The sequence below is a fragment of the Oncorhynchus masou genome, chromosome 23 (genome assembly GCF_036934945.1).
Source record: "Oncorhynchus masou masou isolate Uvic2021 chromosome 23, UVic_Omas_1.1, whole genome shotgun sequence".
Taxonomy (NCBI): domain Eukaryota; kingdom Metazoa; phylum Chordata; class Actinopteri; order Salmoniformes; family Salmonidae; genus Oncorhynchus; species Oncorhynchus masou.
The window spans coordinates 2556997-2575882 of record NC_088234.1 but is presented as its reverse complement, the minus strand read 5'-3'; the positions used below and the strand labels follow the sequence as shown (position 1 = coordinate 2575882).

Here is an 18886-nt window from a genome sequence, read left to right as displayed (position 1 = left end):
AGTAGGAATCGTTGAAAGTAAGAATACATGGCAGAAGAATCCTTGTTAGTAAGAATCCTTGGTAATAGATACCTTGGGAGTAAGAATCCTTGGTAGGAGGATCCTTGGCAGTAAGAATCCTATTTAGTAGAATCATTGGCAGTAAGAATCATTGGCAGTAAGAATCCCTTGGTAGTAGAATCATTGGCTGTAAGAATCCTTGGCAATAAGAATCCTTAGCAGTAAGAATCATTGGTCGTAAAAATCATTAGTTGTAGAATACTTGACAGAGGGAAACATTGCTAGTAAGAATCCTTGGTTGTAAGAATCCTTGGTAATAGATTCCTTGGCAGTATGAGATCTTGGCTGTAAGAATCCTTGGCAGTATTAATCCTTGGCAGTAGGAATCCTTGGCAGTGGGAATCCTTATAAGTAAGAATCCTTCGCAGTAAGAATCCTTGGTAATAGAATCCTTGGCAATAAGAATCCTTAGTAGTAACGATCCTTGGTAGTAAAAAACCTTGGCAGTAAGAATCCCTTGGTAGGAAAAATCATTGGTCGTAGAATCCTTGGCAGTAAGAGTCCCTGGCAGTATGAATCCATGGCAGTTAGAATCCTTGGTAGTAAGAATCCTTGGATGTCAGAATTCTCGTTAGTAAAACTTCCTTGGTAATATTAATCCTTGGTAGTAAGAATCTTTTGAAGTAAGAATCCTTGGCAATAAGAGACCTTGGTAGAAATAATCATTGTAGTAAGAATCAGTGGCAGTAAGAATCCTTGGTAGTAGATTCTTTGGCAGTAAGAATACTTTGGCAGTAAGAGTCCTTGTCAGTTAGAATCCTTGGTTGTAAGAATCATTGGCAGAAAGAATCCTTGAAACTAAGACTCTTTGGAAGAAGAATCCTTAGCTGTAGAATCCCTGGTGGTAAGACTCCTTGGTAGTAAGAACCCATGGTAGTAAGAATCATTGGCAGTAAGAATCCTTTACAGTGGGAATCCTTGGTAGTAAGAATCCTTTATAGTCAATTCCTTGGTAGTAAGAATCCTTGGATGTCAGAATTCTCGTCAGTAAGAATTCCTTGGTAGTATTAATCCTTGGTAGTAAGAATCTTTTGAAGTAAGAATCCTTGGTAGTAAGAATCCTTGGTAGAAATAATCCTTGTAGTAAGAATACTTGGTAGTAAGAATCCTTGTCAGGAAGAACACTTGGCAGTAAGAATCCTTTACAGTAAGAATCCTTGGTAGTAAGAATCTTTGGGAAGTGGAAACCTTGGCAATAAGAATCCTTGTCAGTAAGAATCCTTTATAGTAGATTCCTTGGTAGAAGAATCATTGGTGTTAAGAATACTTGGTAGTAAGAATCCTTGGCAGTAAGAATCATTGGCAGTAAGCATCGCTTGAAGTAAAAAGCCTTGGTTGTAGATTTCTTGGTAGTAAGAATCCTTGGCAGTAAGAATCCTTGGTAGTAAGAATCCTTTATAGTCAATTCCTTGGTAGTAAGAATCCTTGGATGTCAGAATTCTCGTCAGTAAGAATTCCTTGGTAATATTAATCCTTGGTAGTAAGAATCTTTTGAAGTAAGAATCCTTGGTAGTAAGAATCCTTGGAAGTGGGAACCTTGGCAGTAAGAATCCTTGACAGTACGAATCCTTGGTAGTAAGAATCCTTGGAAGTGGAAACCTTGGCAGTAAGAATCCTTGACAGTAAGAATCCTTTATAGTAGATTCCTTGGTAGGTAAGAATCCTTGGTTGTCAGAATTCTCGGCAGTAAGAATCCCTTGGTAGTATTAATCCTTGGCAGTAAGAACCGTTGGTAGTAAGAGTTCTTGGAAGTAGAATCCTTGGCAGTAAGAATCCTTGGCAGTATTAATCTTTGGCAGTAGGAATCCTTGGCAGTGGGAATCCTTATAAATAAGAATCCTTCGCAGTAAGAATCCTTGGTAATAGAATCCTTGGCAATAAGAATCCTTAGTAGTAACGATCCTTGGTAGTAAAAAACCTTGGCAGTAAGAATCCCTTGGTAGGAAAAATCATTGGTAGTAGAATCCTTGGCAGTAAGAGTCGCTGGCAGTATGAATCCATGGCAGTTAGAATCATTGGTAGTAGAATCCTTGGCAGTAAGAATCCTTGGTAGTAAGAATCCTTTATAGTAGATTCCTTGGTAGTAAGAATCCTTTATAGTAGATTCCTTGGTAGTAAGAATCCTTGGATGTCAGAATTCTCGTCAGTAAAACTTCCTTGGTAATATTAATCCTTGGTAGTAAGAATCTTTTGAAGTAAGAATCCTTGGCAATAAGAGACCTTGGTAGAAATAATCCTTGTAGTAAGAATCAGTGGCAGTAAGAATCCTTGGTAGTAGATTCTTTGGCAGTAAGAATACTTTGGCAGTAAGAGTCCTTGTCAGTAAGAATCCTTGGTTGTAAGAATCATTGGCAGAAAGAATCCTTGAAAGTAAGAATCTTTGGAAGAAGAATCCTTAACTGTAGAATCCCTGGTGGTAAGACTCCTTGGTAGTAAGAACCCATGGTAGTACGAATCATTGGCAGTAAGAATCCTTTACAGTGGGAATCCTTGGTAGTAAGAATCCTTTATAGTCGATTCCTTGGTAGTAAGAATCCTTGGATGTCAGAATTCTCGTCAGTAAAAATTCCTTGGTAATATTCATCCTTGGTAGTAAGAATCTGTTGAAGTAAGAATCCTTGGCAATAAGAGACCTTGGTAGAAATAATCCTTGTAGTAAGAATACTTGGTAGTAAGAATCCTTGTCAGGAAGAACACTTGGCAGTAAGAATCCTTTACAGTAAGAATCCTTGGTAGTAAGAATCTTTGGGAAGTGGAAACCTTGGCAATAAGAATCCTTGTCAGTAAGAATCCTTTATAGTAGATTCCTTGGTAGAAGAATCATTGGTGTTAAGAATACTTGGTAGTAAGAATCCTTGGCAGTAAGAATCATTGGCAGTAAGCATCGCTTGAAGTAAAAAGCCTTGGTTGTAGATTTCTTGGTAGTAAGAATCCTTGGCAGTAAGAATCCTTGGTAGTAAGAATCCTTTATAGTCAATTCCTTGGTAGTAAGAATCCTTGGATGTCAGAATTCTCGTCAGTAAGAATTCCTTGGTAATATTAATCCTTGGTAGTAAGAATCTTTTGAAGTAAGAATCCTTGGTAGTAAGAATCCTTGGTAGTGGGAACCTTGGCAGTAAGAATCCTTGACAGTACGAATCCTTGGTAGTAAGAATCCTTGGAAGTGGAAACCTTGGCAGTAAGAATCCTTGACAGTAAGAATCCTTTATAGTAGATTCCTTGGTAGGTAAGAATCCTTGGTTGTCAGAATTCTCGGCAGTAAGAATCCCTTGGTAGTATTAATCCTTGGCAGTAAGAACCGTTGGTAGTAAGAGTTCTTGGAAGTAGAATCCTTGGCAGTAAGAATCCTTGGCAGTATTAATCTTTGGCAGTAGGAATCCTTGGCAGTGGGAATCCTTATAAATAAGAATCCTTCGCAGTAAGAATCCTTGGTAATAGAATCCTTGGCAATAAGAATCCTTAGTAGTAACGATCCGTGGTAGTAAAAAAACTTGGCAGTAAGAATCCCTTGGTAGGAAAAATCATTGGTAGTAGAATCCTTGGCAGTAAGAGTCCCTGGCAGTATGAATCCATGGCAGTTAGAATCATTGGTAGTAGAATCCTTGGCAGTAAGAATCCTTGGTAGTAAGAATCCTTTATAGTAGATTCCTTGGTAGTAAGAATCCTTTATAGTAGATTCTTTGGTAGTAAGAATCCTTGGTAGTAGATTCTTTGGCAGTAAGAATCATTTGGCAGTAAGACTCCTTGGCAGTAAGAATCCTTGGTGATAGATTCTTGGTAATAGTATCCTTGGTTGTAGAATCCTTGGTAGACTATACTTGGTAGTAAGAATCATTAGTAGTACGAATCATTGGTAGTAGAATTCCATGATATTATAATCCTTGGAAGTAAGAATCATTGGTGGTAAGAATCCTTGCCTGTAAGAATCCTTGGCAGTAAGAATCTTTGGCAGTAAGAATCCTTTATAGTAGATTCTTTGGAAGTAAGAATCATTGGTTGTAAGAATCCTTGGCAGTAAGAATCCTTGGCAGTAAGAATCATTGGTAGTAGAATCCTTGGTTGTAGAATACTTGGAAGTATGAATCATTGGCAGTTAGAATCCTTGGCAGGACGAATCATTGTTGGTAATAATCCTTGGCTGTAAGAATCCTTGGCAGTAAGAATCTTTGGCAGTAAGAATCCTTGGCAGGACGAATCATTGTTGGTAATAATCCTTGGTAGTAGCATCCTTGGTAGTAGAATCCTTGATAGTAAGAATCCTTGGTAGTAGCATCCTTGGTAGTAGAATCCTTGGTAGTAGGTAGCCTTGGAAGTAAGAATCCTTGGTAGTAGAATCCTTGGTAGTAGGTAGCCTTGGTAGTAAGAATCCTTGGTAGTAGAATCCTTGGCAGTAAGCATCTCTTGAACTAAGAATCCTTGTTGGTAGAATCCTTGGCAGTAATAATCCTTGGTAGTAAAAATCATTGGTAATATAATAACTGTAAGAATCCTTGTTAGTAGAATCCTTCATATTAGAATCCTTATCAATAATAATCCTTGGCTGTAAGAATCCTTGGCAGCAAGAATCGATGGCAGTATGATTCCTTGGCAGTTAGAATCCTTGGCAGTTGGAATCCTTGACAGTAAAAATCCTTGGCAGTATAATCCTTGGCAATATAATCCTTGGCAGTAAGAATCCCTGGTAGTAAGAATCCTTGGCAGTAAAAATCCTTGGCAGTATAATCCTTGGCAGTAAGAATCCTTGGCAGTAAGAATCATTGTCTGTAAGAAGCGTTGGTAGTAAGAATCCTTGGTAGTAGGATCCTTGGCAGTAAAAATCCTTGGTAGTAAGATTCCTTGGAAGTAGAATCCTTGGTAGTAAGAATCCTTGGTTGTCAGAATTCTCGGCAATAAGAATCCCTTGGTAGTATTAATCCTTGGCAGTAAGAACCATTGGAAGGAAGAGTTCTTGGAAGTAGAATCCTAGGTAGAAATAATCCTGAGCAGTAGGAATCGTTGAAATTAAGAATACATGGCAGTAAGAATCCTTGTTAGTAAGAATCCTTGGTAATAGATACGTTGGGAGTAAGAATCCCTGGTAGGAGGATCCTTGGCAGTAAGAATCATATTTAGTAGAATCATTGGCAGTAAGAATCTTTGGCAGTAAGAATCCCTTGGTAATAGAATCCTTGTCAGTAAGAATCCTTGATAGTAAGAATCATTAGTTGTAGAATCCTTGGCAGTAAGAATCATTGGCAGTATAATCCTTGGTAGTTCAACACTTGATAGTAAAATCCTTGGTAGTATAATCCTTGAAAGTAAGAATCATTGGCTGTAAGAATCCTTGGCAGTAAGAATCTTTAGCAGTAAGAATCATTGGTAGTAAAAATCATTAGTTGTAGAATCCTTGACAGAGGGAAACATTGCTAGTAAGAATCCTTGGTTGTAAGAATCCTTGGTAGTAGATTCCTTGGCAGTATGAGATCTTGGCTGTAAGAATCCTTGGCAGTATTAATCCTTGGCAGTAGGAATCCTTGGCAGTAGGAATCCTTGGAAGTAAGAATCATTCGCAGTAAGAATCCTTGGTAATAGAATCCTTGGCAATAAGAATCCTTAGTAGTAACAATCCTTGGTAGTAAAAAACCTTGGCAGTAAGAATAGCTTGGTAGGAAAAATCCTTGGTAGTAGAATTCTTTGCAGTAAGAGTCCCTTGCAGATGAATCCATGGCAGTAGGATCCTTGGCAGTAAAAATCCTTGGTAGTAAGATTCCTTGGAAGTAGAATCCTTGGTAGTAAGAATTCTTGGTTGTCAGAATTCTCGGCAGTAAGAATCCCTTGGTAGTATTAATCCTTGGCAGTAAGAACCATTGGTAGAAAGAGTTCTTGGAAGTAGAATCCTTGGCAGTAAGAATCCTTGGCAGTAAGAATCCTTGGCAGTAAGAATCCTTGGCTGTAAGAATCCTTGGTAGAAGAATCATTGGTGTTAAGAGTACATGGTAGTAAGAATCCTTGGCAGTAAGAATCATTGGCAGTAAGCATCGCTTGAAGTAAAACGCCTTGGTAGTAGAATTCTTGGCAGTAAGAATCCTTGGTGGTAAGAATCATTGGTAATATAATCCCTGGTCGTAAGAAACCTTTATAGTAGAATCTTTGTTTGTAAAATCCTTTGGCAGTAAGAATCCTTGGCAGTAAGATTATTTGGCAGTAAGATGCCTAGGTAGAAATAATCCTGAGCAGTAGGAATCGTTGAAAGTAAGAATACATGGCAGTAGGATCCTTGACAGTAATAATCCTTGGTAATAGAATCCTTGGCAGTAAGAATCATTGACTCTTAGATTCCTTGGTAGTAGATTCATAGGTCGTAGAATCATTGGTAGTAGGATCCTTGGCACTAAAAATCCTTGGTAGTATGATTCCTTGGAAGTAGAATCCTTGATAGTAAGAATCCTTGGTAGTAAGAATCCTTGGCAGTAAGAATCCTTGGCAGTAACAATCCTTGGCAGTAAGAATCCTTTAGAGTAAGAATCATTGGTAGTAGATTCCTTGGTAGTAAGAATCCTTGGTTGTCCGAATCCTTGGCAGTAAGAATCCCTTGGTAGTATTCATCCCTGGTAGTAAGAATTGTTGGTAGTAAGAATTGTTGGGAGTAGAATCCTTGGCAGTAAGAATCCTTGGCTTTAAGAATCCTTGGTAAGAATCATTGGTATTATAATCCCTGTTAGTAAGAAACCTTTATAGTATAATTATTTTTAGTGGAATCCTTGTCAGTAAGATTCATTGGCAGTAAGATGCCTTGGGTGAAAGTATCCTGAGCAGTAGGAATCCTTGGAAGTAAGAATCCTAGTTAGTAGAATCCTTGGCAGTAAGAATCCTTGGCAGTAAGAATCATTGGTAGTAGAATCCTTGTCAGTAAGAATCCTTGGAAGTAAGAATCTTTGTTAGTAACAATCCTTGGTAGTAAGAATCCTTGGCAGTAAGAATCCTTGGTAGTAGATTCGTTGGCAGTTAGAATTCTTGCTAATAGAATTTTTGGTAGTAAGAAACCTTGGCAGGATGAATCCCTTGGCTGTAAGAATCCTTGGTAGTAGAATCCTTGTTAGTAAGATTCCCTGGCAGTAAGAATCCATGGCAATTAGAATGATTGGTAGTACAATCCTTGGCAGTAAGAATTTTTGGTAGTTAGAATCCTTGGAAGTAAGAATCCTTGGCAGTATAATCCTTGGTAGTAGAATCCTTGGTAGTAGAATCCTTGGTAGTAAGAATCCTTGTCAGTAGGAATCGTTGGTAGTAGAGTCCTTGGTAGTAGAATCCTTGGTAGTAAGAATTGTTGGAAGTAGAATCCTTAGCTGTAGAATCCTTGGTAGTAGGACTCCTTCCGGAATAATTTTGTCCAAAATCCGGTTGTCGGTTTGGACTTTTCATTTTGAAGCTTATGTTTTGGAGGATTTTCCTACATATGTCCTTGTCAAAAAATCTAAGTTTATCTAACTCTAAATGCAGAAAGAGTCAGGAGCTTATTTTCTCATGACCTCTCTCTCTCTCCAGATCTCTCCTTTCCAGCCTCTCTGAGTGTCAGTCCTGACAGATCTCAGTTCTTTGAATATGAGTCTGTCTCTCTGAGCTGTGAGGTTCAGGGGAACTCTGCTAGATGGAGAGTGGTGAGGAACACATCGAGAGGAATCCTTTCAGAGTGTAGTACTGACTGGGGAAAACAACAGGGGTCTTCATGCATCATGTTGCTAATACCATCAGACAGTGGAGTGTACTGGTGTGAGTCTGGGTCTGGACAACACAGCCATGCTGTCAACATCACAGTACATGGTATGTCCACAAACACCATCTACTGACATTATAGTGTTTAGTGGTTCATCTGGTTTCAGATAGCTGATGTTATGTTATGTTTATATATGATGTTTATATATTATATACAGCTGGAGCTGTGATCCTGGAGAGCCCTGTTTATATATGATGTTTATATATTATATACAGCTGGAGCTGTGATCCTGGAGAGCCCTGTTTATATATGATGTTTATATATTATATACAGCTGGAGCTGTGATCCTGGAGAGACCTGTTTATATATGATGTTTATATATTATATACAGCTGGAGCTGTGATCCTGGAGAGACCTGTTTATATATGATGTTTATATATTATATACAGCTGGAGCTGTGATCCTGGAGAGCCCTGTTTATATATGATGTTTATATATTATATACAGTTGGAGCTGTGATCCTGGAGAGACCTGTTTATATATTATATACAGCTGGGGCTGTGATCCTGGAGAGCCCTGTTTATATATGATGTTTATATATTATATACAGCTGGAGCTGTGATCCTGGAGAGCCCTGTTTATATATGATGTTTATATATTATATACAGCTGGAGCTGTGATCCTGGAGAGACCTGTTTATATATGATGTTTATATATTATATACAGCTGGAGCTGTGATCCTGGAGAGCCCTGTTTATATATGATGTTTATATATTATATACAGTTGGTGCTGTGATCCTGGAGAGCCCTGTTTATATATGATGTTTATATATTATATACAGCTGGAGCTGTGATCCTGGAGAGCCCTGTTTATATATGATGTTTATATATTATATACAGCTGGTGCTGTGATCCTGGAGAGCCCTGCCCTTCCTGTGACTGAGGGAGATTCTGTGACTCTGCGCTGCAGATATCAGGGAACTCCCTCTGACCTCACAGCTGATTTCTACAAAGATGGATCCCTCATCAGGAATGAGACTACAGGAAATATGACCATCAATGCAGTATCCAAGTCAGATGAAGGACACTACAAGTGTAACACCTCTGAAGGAGAATCACCAGAGAGCTGGATGACTGTGACAGGTGAGAATATGAGAAACCTTGACATTCAGGTTATATGGTTCTTCTTTACACTGTTAAGAGGTGCTGAAACCTGCATTATAAACTGGGGGGTTCTTCTTTACACTGTTAACCTCATGAAACTCCCCATCCCGGATCCGGGATCGTGACTAAAGCCTCAGGCTCATTAGCATAACGCAACGTTAACGATTTCTGAAAATCGCAAATAAAATTAAAATAATGCGTTTGCTCTCAAGCTTAGCCTTTTCTTAACAACACTGTCATCTCAGATTTTCAAAATATGCTTTTGAACCATAGAAATTGACTAATTTGTGTAAGAGTATGCAAAGCTAGCATAGCATTTTGTGTAGCATGTAGCACGCAACATTTTCACAAAAGCCAGATAACCAAATAAATAAAATCATTAACTTTGAAGAGCTTCGGATGTTTTCAATGAGGAGACTCTCAGTTACATAGCAAATGTGCAGTTTTTCAAAAAAATATTATTTGTGTAGGACAAATCGCTCCGTTTTGTTCACGTTTGGCTATGAAAAAACCCTGTATACAGTTATAGCCTGAAGCTCATTAGCATAATGTAACGTTAACGATTTCTGAAAATCGCAAATAAAATGAAAATAATGCATCTGCTCTCAAGCTTAGCCTTTTCTTAACAACACTGTCATCTCAGATTTTCAAAATATGCTTTTGAACCATAGAAATTGACTAATTTGTGTAAGAGTATGCAAAGCTAGCAATGCATTTTGAATAACATGTAGCACGCAACATTTTCACAAAAACCAGATAACCAAATAAATAAAATCATTTACCTTTGAAGAGCTTCTGATGTTTTCAATGAGGAGACTCTCAGTTACACACCAAATGCGCAGTGTTTCCTGAAAGCGTCTGTGTGTAGGAGAAATCGTTCCGTTTTCTACATTGCGCCTGGCTACTGAAACGAACCGAAAATGCAGTCACCTACAACGTAAAACTTTTTCCGGATTAACTACATAATATCCACCGAAACATGGCAAACGTTGTTTGGAATCAGTCCTCAAGGTGTTTTTTCACATATCTCTTCATTGACATGCAGTTCGTGGAAGCTTGCTTTACTCTCTGTATTGTTTGGAAAAATACTGGCAGGTGACTTTTGCGCACCAATTTCGGCGCAGGACACCGGGCGGACACGTGGTAAATGTGGTCTCTTATGGTCAATCTTCCAATGATCTGCCTACAAATACGTCACAATGCTGCAGACACCTTGGGGAAACGACAGAAAGGGCAGACTCATTCCTCTTGCGTTCACAGCCATATAAGGAGATCATGACAAACAGAGCCTCAAAAATCCTTGTCATTTCCTGGATGCCATCTCATCTTGGTTTTGCCTGAAGCTCACGTTAAAGGGCACGCACAGAGAAGATCTTTGTATTTCTGGACACGTCAGAGTGTTTTCTTTCGAACAGTAGCAATTATATGCATAGTCGAGCATCTTTTTGTGACAAAATATCTTGTTTAAAACGGGAACGTTTTTCATCCAAAAATGAAATTGCGCCCCTAGAGTTCCAACAGGTTAAGAGGTGCTGAAACCTGCATTATAAACTGGGTGGTTCTTCTTTACACTGTTAAGAGGTGCTGAAACCTGCGTTATAAACTGGGTGGTTCTTCTTTACACTGTTAAGAGGTGCTGAAACCTGCATTATAAACTGGGTGGTTCTTCTTTACACTGTTAAGAGGTGTTGAAACCTGCATTATAAACTGGGTGGTTCTTCTTTACACTGTTAAGAGGTGCTGAAACCTGCATTATAAACTGGGTGGTTCTTCTTTACACTGTTAAGAGGTGCTGAAACCTGCATTATAAACTGGGTGCTTGCAGCCTTGAATGCTGATTGGCTGGAAGTAGTGGAATATCAGACCGTATATACTGGTTATGACAAAACATTTATTTTTACTGCAATAATTAAGTTGGTAACCTGTTTATAATAGCAATAAGGCACCTCAGGTGGTGTATGGCCAATATACCACGGCTAAAGGCAGCATCCAGGCACTCTGTGCTGCATCGTGCTTAAAAATAGCCCATACCCGCGGTATATTGGTCATATACCACACCCCCCGTGCCATATTGCTTAATTATTAACTGGGTGGTTCTGAATGCTGATTGGCTGGAGGCCGTGGTATACTACGGTTATGACAAAACATGTATTTTTATGCTGAGATTCAGGAGCTCATGACTTTGTCTCTCTCTCTCTCTCTCTCTCTCTCTCTCTCTCTCACTGTGGCTTTCTCTGTCTCTCTTTATCAATCCATTTCTCTCTCTCTCTCTCTCTCTCCTCCTCCTCTCTCTGTTGCTCTCTCTGTCTCTCTTTATCAATCCATCTCCCCCTCTCTTTTTATCTCTCCCTCCCTCTCTTTTTATCCCCCCCTCTCTCTCTCTCTCTGTTGCTCTCTCTGTCTGTATTTATCAATCCATTTCTCACTCTCTCTTCTTTTCTCTCTCTCTATCTCTCTCTCTCTCTCATCTCTATCTCTGTCTCTCTCTCTCTCTCATCTCTCTCATCTCTGTCACGTTCTGTCTCTCTCTTTATCAATCCATCTCTCTCTCTCTTTTTCTCTCTCTCTTCTTCTCTCCCTCTCTTTTTATCTATCCCTCTCTCTCTCTCTCTCCCTCTCTCTCTCTCTCTCTCTCTCTCTCTCTCTCTCTCTCTCTCTCTCTCTCTCTCTCTCCCTCTCTCTCTCCAGATCTCTCTCTTCCAGCCTCTCTGATTGTCAGTCCTGACAGACCTCAGTTCTTTGAATATGAGTCTGTCTCTCTGAGCTGTGAGGTTCAGGGGAACTCTGTTAGATGGAGAGTGGTGAGGAACACATCGAGAGGAATCCTTTCAGAGTGTAATACTGACTGGGGAAAACAACAGGGGTCTTCATGCATCATGTTGCTAATACCATCAGACAGTGGAGTGTACTGGTGTGAGTCTGGGTCTGGACAACACAGCCATGCTGTCAACATCACAGTACATGGTATGTCCACAAACACCATCTACTGACATTATAGTGTTTAGTGGTTCATCTGGTTTCAGATAGCTGATGTTATGTTTATACATGATGTCTATATATAATATACAGATTGAGCTGTGATCCTGGAGAGACCTGTTTATATATGATGTTTATATATTATATACAGCTGGATCTGTGATTTTTTTATTTTTTATTTTTTTATTTCACCTTTAATTAACCAGGTAGGCTAGTTGAGAACAAGTTCTCATTTACAACTGCGACCTGGCCAAGATAAAGCATAGCAATGTGAACAGACAACACAGAGTTACACATGGAGTAAACAATTAACAAGTCAATAACACAGTACAAAAAAAGGCGAGTCTATATACATTGTGTGCAAAAGGCATGAGGAGGTAGGCGAATAATAACAAACTTGCAGATTAGCACTGGAGTGATAAATGATCAGATGGTCATGTACAGGTAGAGATACTGGTGTGCAAAAGAGCAGAAAAGTAAATAAATAAAAACAGTGTGGGGATGAGGTAGGTGAAAATGGGCGGGTTATTTACCAATAGACTATGTACAGCTGCATCGATCGGTTAGCTGCTCAGATAGCACATGTTTGAAGTTGGTGAGGGAGATAAAAGTCTCCAACTTCAGGGATTTTTGCAATTCATTCCAGTCACAGGCAGCAGAGTACTGGAACGAAAGGCGGCCAAATGAGGTGTTGGCTTTAGGGATGATCAGTGAGATACACCTGCTGGAGCGCGTGCTACGGATGGGTGTTGCCATCGTGACCAGTGAACTGAGATAAGGCGGAGCTTTACCTAGCATGGACTTGTAGATGACCTGGAGCCAGTGGGTCTGGCGACGAATATGCAGCGAGGGCCAGCCGACTAAAGCATACAAGTCGCAGTGGTGGGTGGTATAAGGTGCTTTAGTAACAAAACGGATGGCACTGTGATAAACTGCATCCAGTTTGCTGAGTAGAGTGTTGGAGGCAATTTTGTAGATGACATCGCCGAAGTCGAGGATCGGTAGGATAGTCAGTTTTACTAGGGTAAGTTTGGCGGCGTGAGTGAAGGAGGCTTTGTTGCGGAATAGAAAGCCGACTCTTGATTTGATTTTTGATTGGAGATGTTTGATATGAGTCTGGAAGGAGAGTTTGAGAGTGAGTGATCCTAGGAGAGACCTGTTTATATATGATATTTATATATTATATACAGCTGGAGCTGTGATCCTGGAGAGCCCTGTTTATATATGATGTTTATATATTATATACAGTTGGTGCTGTGATCCTGGAGAGCCCTGTTTATATATGATGTTTATATATTATATACAGCTGGAGCTGTGATCCTGGAGAGCCCTGTTTATATATGATGTTTATATATTATATACAGCTGGAGCTGTGATCCTGGAGAGACCTGTTTATATATGATGTTTATATATTATATACAGCTGGTGCTGTGATCCTGGAGAGACCTGTTTATATATGATGTTTATATATTATATACAGCTGGTGCTGTGATCCTGGAGAGCCCTGTTTATATATGATGTTTATATATTATATACAGTTGGTGCTGTGATCCTGGAGAGCCCTGTTTATATATGATGTTTATATATTATATACAGCTGGAGCTGTGATCCTGGAGAGACCTGTTTATATATGATGTTTATATATTATATACAGCTGGAGCTGTGATCCTGGAGAGACCTGTTTATATATGATGTTTATATATTATATACAGCTGGAGCTGTGATCCTGGAGAGACCTGTTTATATATGATGTTTATATATTATATACAGCTGGAGCTGTGATCCTGGAGAGCCCTGTTTATATATTATATACAGTTGGAGCTGTGATCCTGGAGAGCCCTGTTTATATATGATGTTTATATATTATATACAGCTGGAGCTGTGATCCTGGAGAGCCCTGTTTATATATGATGTTTATATATTATATACAGCTGGTGCTGTGATCCTGGAGAGCCCTGTTTATATATGATGTTTATATATTATATACAGCTGGAGCTGTGATCCTGGAGAGCCCTGTTTATATATGATGTTTATATATTATATACAGATGGAGCTGTGATCCTGGAGAGCCCTGCCCTTCCTGTGACTGAGGGAGATTCTGTGACTCTGCGCTGCAGACATCAGGGAACTCCCTCTGACCTCACAGCTGATTTCTACAAAGACGGATCCCTCATCAGGACTGAGACTACAGGAGAGATGACCATCCCTGCAGTATCCAAGTCAGATGAAGGACTCTACAAGTGTAACAACTCCAGCTCTAAAGGAGAATCACCATGGAGCTGGATGACTGTGACAGGTGAGAATATGAGAAACCTTGACATTCAGGTTATCTGGTTCTTCTTTACACTGTTAAGAGGTGCTGAAACCTGCATTATAAACTGGGTGGTTCTTCTTTACACTGTTAAGAGGTGCTGAAACCTGCATTATAAACTGGGTGGTAGACCGTCATTGTAAATTAAGAATTTGTTCTTTACTGACTTGCCTAATTAAATAAATAAATAAACACATTTCAATAAAATCTCTCTCTCTCCTTTTCTCTCGCTCTCCCTCTCTCTATATTTCAATTAAATTCAAATGTCTTTATACATTTCAAATGTCATATGATGTGTATATATATATATCTGATTCACTGCCGATTTTGCAGATTTTCAATTTACAAAGCATGTGGAGGTCTGTAAGTTTTACCATAGGTACACTTCAACTGTGAGAGACGGAATCTAATACAAAAATCCAGAAAATCATATCGTATGATTTTTAAGTAATTAATTAGCATTTTATTGCATGACATACTTGTTCTCCCCACTGTCTATATACAGTGGTGTAATGATGTGAAAATAGTCAAAATAAATTAATAAACATAAATATGGATTGTATTTATTTAGACCTGGAGAGCTTTTATTTTTTTCACATTTATTTAACTAGGCAAGTCAGTTAAGAACAAATTCTTATTTTCAATGACGGCCTGGGAACAGTGGGTCAACTGCCTGTTCAGGGCAGAATGACAGATCTTGTACCTTGTCAGCTCGGGGATTTTTTTGCCTTTCTTTGGCACGTAGGACACTGTCAGCCATGAACACAAACTTAGAGGAATTGATAGGCCTGCTCTGTGTATTCAACAGCTGAGGTGGGAGCTCTGGCTTGTTTTTTCATACTGTTCCTACAATTGTCAGCTTCTTCTTGATGAGGTCCCAGCTTGTGCAAAATAAAACAGTCCCACATCCAGGATCCAAAATCAAATCAAATGTTATTTGTCTCATGCACTGAATACAACATGTAGATCTGACAGTTAAATGCTTACTGCCTTTATTAAGCACCACACTTTGTCACTCCATCCTTGGTGTGTGTGTGTGTGTGTGTGTGTGTGTGTGTGTGTGTGTGTGTGTGTGTGTGTGTGTGTGTGTGTGTGTGTGTGTGTGTGTGTGTGTGTGTGTGTGTGTGTGTGTGTGTGTGTGTGTGTGTGTGTGTGTGTGTGTGCGTGTGCGTGTGCGTGCGTGTGTGTGCGTGTGTGTGAGAGAGCTTTCTTTGACATCTGTTGGGAGAAATGACTGATTTTACAGTTCACGAGGGTTGCCTAATCACACATGTGGTGTTTTCGAAAGATCTGACTTCTTTACCTTAGAATCAACACAGGTAGACCTCATAGTGGCCTGGTGGAATGTCATTGAAGACAGGGTCATAAGGCATTCATAACCCACATAGGCTTCAGGTTGACTTTTGAGGAGCATGCAAAGTATTCCTATGGGGAGAGATGTCATTGTAATCTGTGAGATGGAAAAAAAAACTGTTTTTACTGTTAATGGTTAATGCTACACGGTCAAGGTTAGGCTTGCATAGATCGGGAGGACCATTCCTGTGGTTGAATTGTCCTTCTAACCCTAACGGTGCCTCTGCTGTACCCCAAAAGCCCCTGAAATGCCAAGCCTAATTTTGAGCCTGCTTTTTTTCATGGTTGCTGCACTCAGAGTCAGCTACGGTCAAGCGGGGCGTCTCGTTGAACTCTGCACAGTCTGGAGACTATGGTGATGACATTTTTAGTGTTGATTTCAGAATGTCATTTTGGTGATGGTACCTCACTGTAGAAATATCCCTCCCGGCTCCCGGAGAATTGTCATAAGCAACTGCTGAATAGCATAGCGCAACAGTCAAAAGATATTACTAGAAAATATTAATATTCATGAAATCACAAGTGAAACATTTTGAAACACAGCTTAGCCTTTTGTTAATCACCCTGTTGTCTCAGATTTTGAAATTATGCTTTACAGCGAAAGCAATACAAGCGTTTGTGTTTATCGATAGCCTAACGTAGCATTATTAGCATTATTTCCACTTAGCATCAGGAAGCTTGGTTACGAAAATCAGTAAAGCAATCAAAATTAACCATTTACCTATGACGATCTTTGGATGTTTTCACTCACGAGACTCCCAGTTAGACAGCAAATGTTCCTTTTGTTCCATAAAGATATTTTTCATATCCAAATACCTCTGTTTGTTTGATGTGTGCCCAGGAATCCACCGGAAATAGAGGTCACGACAACGCGGGACAAAAAAATCCAAATTATATCCATAATGTCGAAAGAAACATGGCAAACGTTTTTTATAATCAATCCTCAAGGTGTTTTTCAGATATTTATTCGATAATATAGCAAGCGGGACAGTTGGCTTTTCACTAGGAACAATGCCCGACTCTCTCTTTTGCGCAAAGGTCACACTGAGAGCCCCCACCTGAACACTTACGTAATGTGGCCGTTTACGCTCATTCCTCAAAAAAAAAGGCCTGAAACTACGTCTAAAGGCTGTAGACACATTAGGGAAGCCATAGAAAAAGGAATCTGGTTGATATCCCTTTCAATGGTCAATAGGGATGCATAGGAACACAGAGGTAAGAGTCACTTCCTGATTGGATTTTTCTCAGGCTTTCGCCTGCAATATCAGTTCTGTTATAGTCACAGACAATATTTTCACAGTTTTGGAAACTTTAGAGTGTTTTCTATCCTAAGCTGTCAATTATATGCATATTCTAGCATCTGGTCCTGAGAAATAGGCCGTTTACTTTGGGAACGTTATTTTTCCAAAAATAAAAATAGTGCCTCCCCCTAGGTTAAACATATTGCAAATGTACAAAAGTCAACTAGCAAATCAGTGTCCATCAGTCAATTAGATATCATTATGACACCAAAGTGATACCATCTGGCACCAAACCCACTTTTTCCAACTCGTTTAGAAGCCAACTAACACATATTTCAGAGCAGGCGCATAGTTCACAGCGCCTTCATTTTAATATAGCACCATGTCAGGGGATGGTCTGGTTAATATAGCACCATGTCAGGGGATGGTCTGGTTAATATAGCACCATGTCAGGGGATGGTCTGGTTAATATAGCACCATGTCAGGGGATGGTCTGGTTAATATAGCACCATGTCAGGGGATGGTCTGGTTAATATAGCACCATGCCAGGGGATGGTCTGGTTAATATAGCACCATGCCAGGGGATGGTCTGGTTAATATAGCACCATGTCCAGGGGATGGTCTGGTTAATGTCAGGGGATGGTCTGGTTAATATAGCACCATGTCAGGGGATGGTCTGGATATAATATAGCACCATGTCAGGGGATGGTCTGGTTAATATAGCACCATGTCAGGGGATGGTCTGGTTAATATAGCACCATGTCAGGGGATGGTCTGGTTAATATAGCACCATGTCAGGGGATGGTCTGGTTAATATAGCACCATGTCAGGGGATGGTCTGGTTAATATAGCACCATGTCAGGGGATGGTCTGGTTAATATAGCACTGGTCTGGTTAATATAGCACCATGTCAGGGGATGGTCTGGTTAATATAGCACTGTGCCAGGGGATGGTCTGGTTAATATAGCACTGTACCAGGGGATGGTCTGGTTAATATAGCACCATGTCAGGGGATGGTCTGGTTAATATAGCACTGTACCAGGGGATGGTCTGGTTAATATAGCACCATGTCAGGGGATGGTCTGGTTAATATAGCACCATGTGTCAGGGGATGGTCTGGTTAATATAGCACTGTGCCAGGGGATGGTCTGGTTAATATAGCACCATGTCAGGGGATGGTCTGGTTAATATAGCACCATGCCAGGGGATGGTCTGGTTAATATAGCACTGTACCAGGGGATGGTCTGGTTAATATAGCACCATGTCAGGGGATGGTCTGGTTAATATAGCACCATGTCAGGGGATGGTCTGGTTAATATAGCACCATGCCAGGGGATGGTCTGGTTAATATAGCACCATGCCAGGGGATGGTCTGGTTAATATAGCACTGTACCAGGGGATGGTCTGGTTAATATAGCACTGTACCAGGGGATGGTCTGGTTAATATAGCACCATGCCAGGGGATGGTCTGGTTAATATAGCACCATGTCAGGGGATGGTCTGGTTAATATAGCACCATGTCAGGGGATGGTCTGGTTAATATAGCACCATGTCAGGGGATGGTCTGGTTAATATAGCACCATGTCAGGGGATGGTCTGGTTAATATAACACTGTGCCAGGGGATGGTCTGGTTAATATAGCACTGTACCAGGGGATGGTCTGGTTAATATAGCACCATGTCAGGGGATGGTCTGGTTAATATAGCACTGTACCAGGGGATGGTCTGGTTAATATAGCACCATGTCAGGGGATGGTCTGGTTAATATAGCACCATGCCAGGGGATGGTCTGGTTAATATAGCACCATGTCCAGGGGATGGTCTGGTTAATATAGCACCATGTCCAGGGGATGGTCACACCATGCCAGGGGATGGTCTGGTTAATATAGCACTGTACCAGGGGATGGTCTGGTTAATATAGCACCATGTCAGGGGATGGTCTGGTTAATATAGCACCATGTCAGGGGATGGTCTGGTTAATATAGCACCATGCCAGGGGATGGTCTGGTTAATATAGCACCATGCCAGGGGATGGTCTGGTTAATATAGCACTGTACCAGGGGATGGTCTGGTTAATATAGCACTGTAC

The 18886-nt window shown here is 40.2% G+C and overlaps 1 protein-coding gene across 3 annotated transcripts in view; it reads left to right on the top strand.

Annotated features, from left to right (window-relative positions):
• The window catches only part of LOC135509870 (Fc receptor-like protein 5), a 69346-nt gene that overhangs the window by 32237 nt on the left and 18223 nt on the right, over nucleotides 1-18886 (top strand). For 2 of the 3 annotated variants that reach the window (XM_064930703.1, XM_064930702.1), the window contains exons 3-6: nucleotides 7585-7860; nucleotides 8654-8896; nucleotides 11606-11881; nucleotides 13941-14189. In XM_064930703.1, the coding sequence (XP_064786775.1) occupies nucleotides 7585-7860; nucleotides 8654-8896; nucleotides 11606-11881; nucleotides 13941-14189 (1044 nt within the window). The remainder of the gene's footprint in view (nucleotides 1-7584; nucleotides 7861-8653; nucleotides 8897-11605; nucleotides 11882-13940; nucleotides 14190-18886) is intronic. The other variant, XM_064930704.1, reaches the window with a different exon arrangement.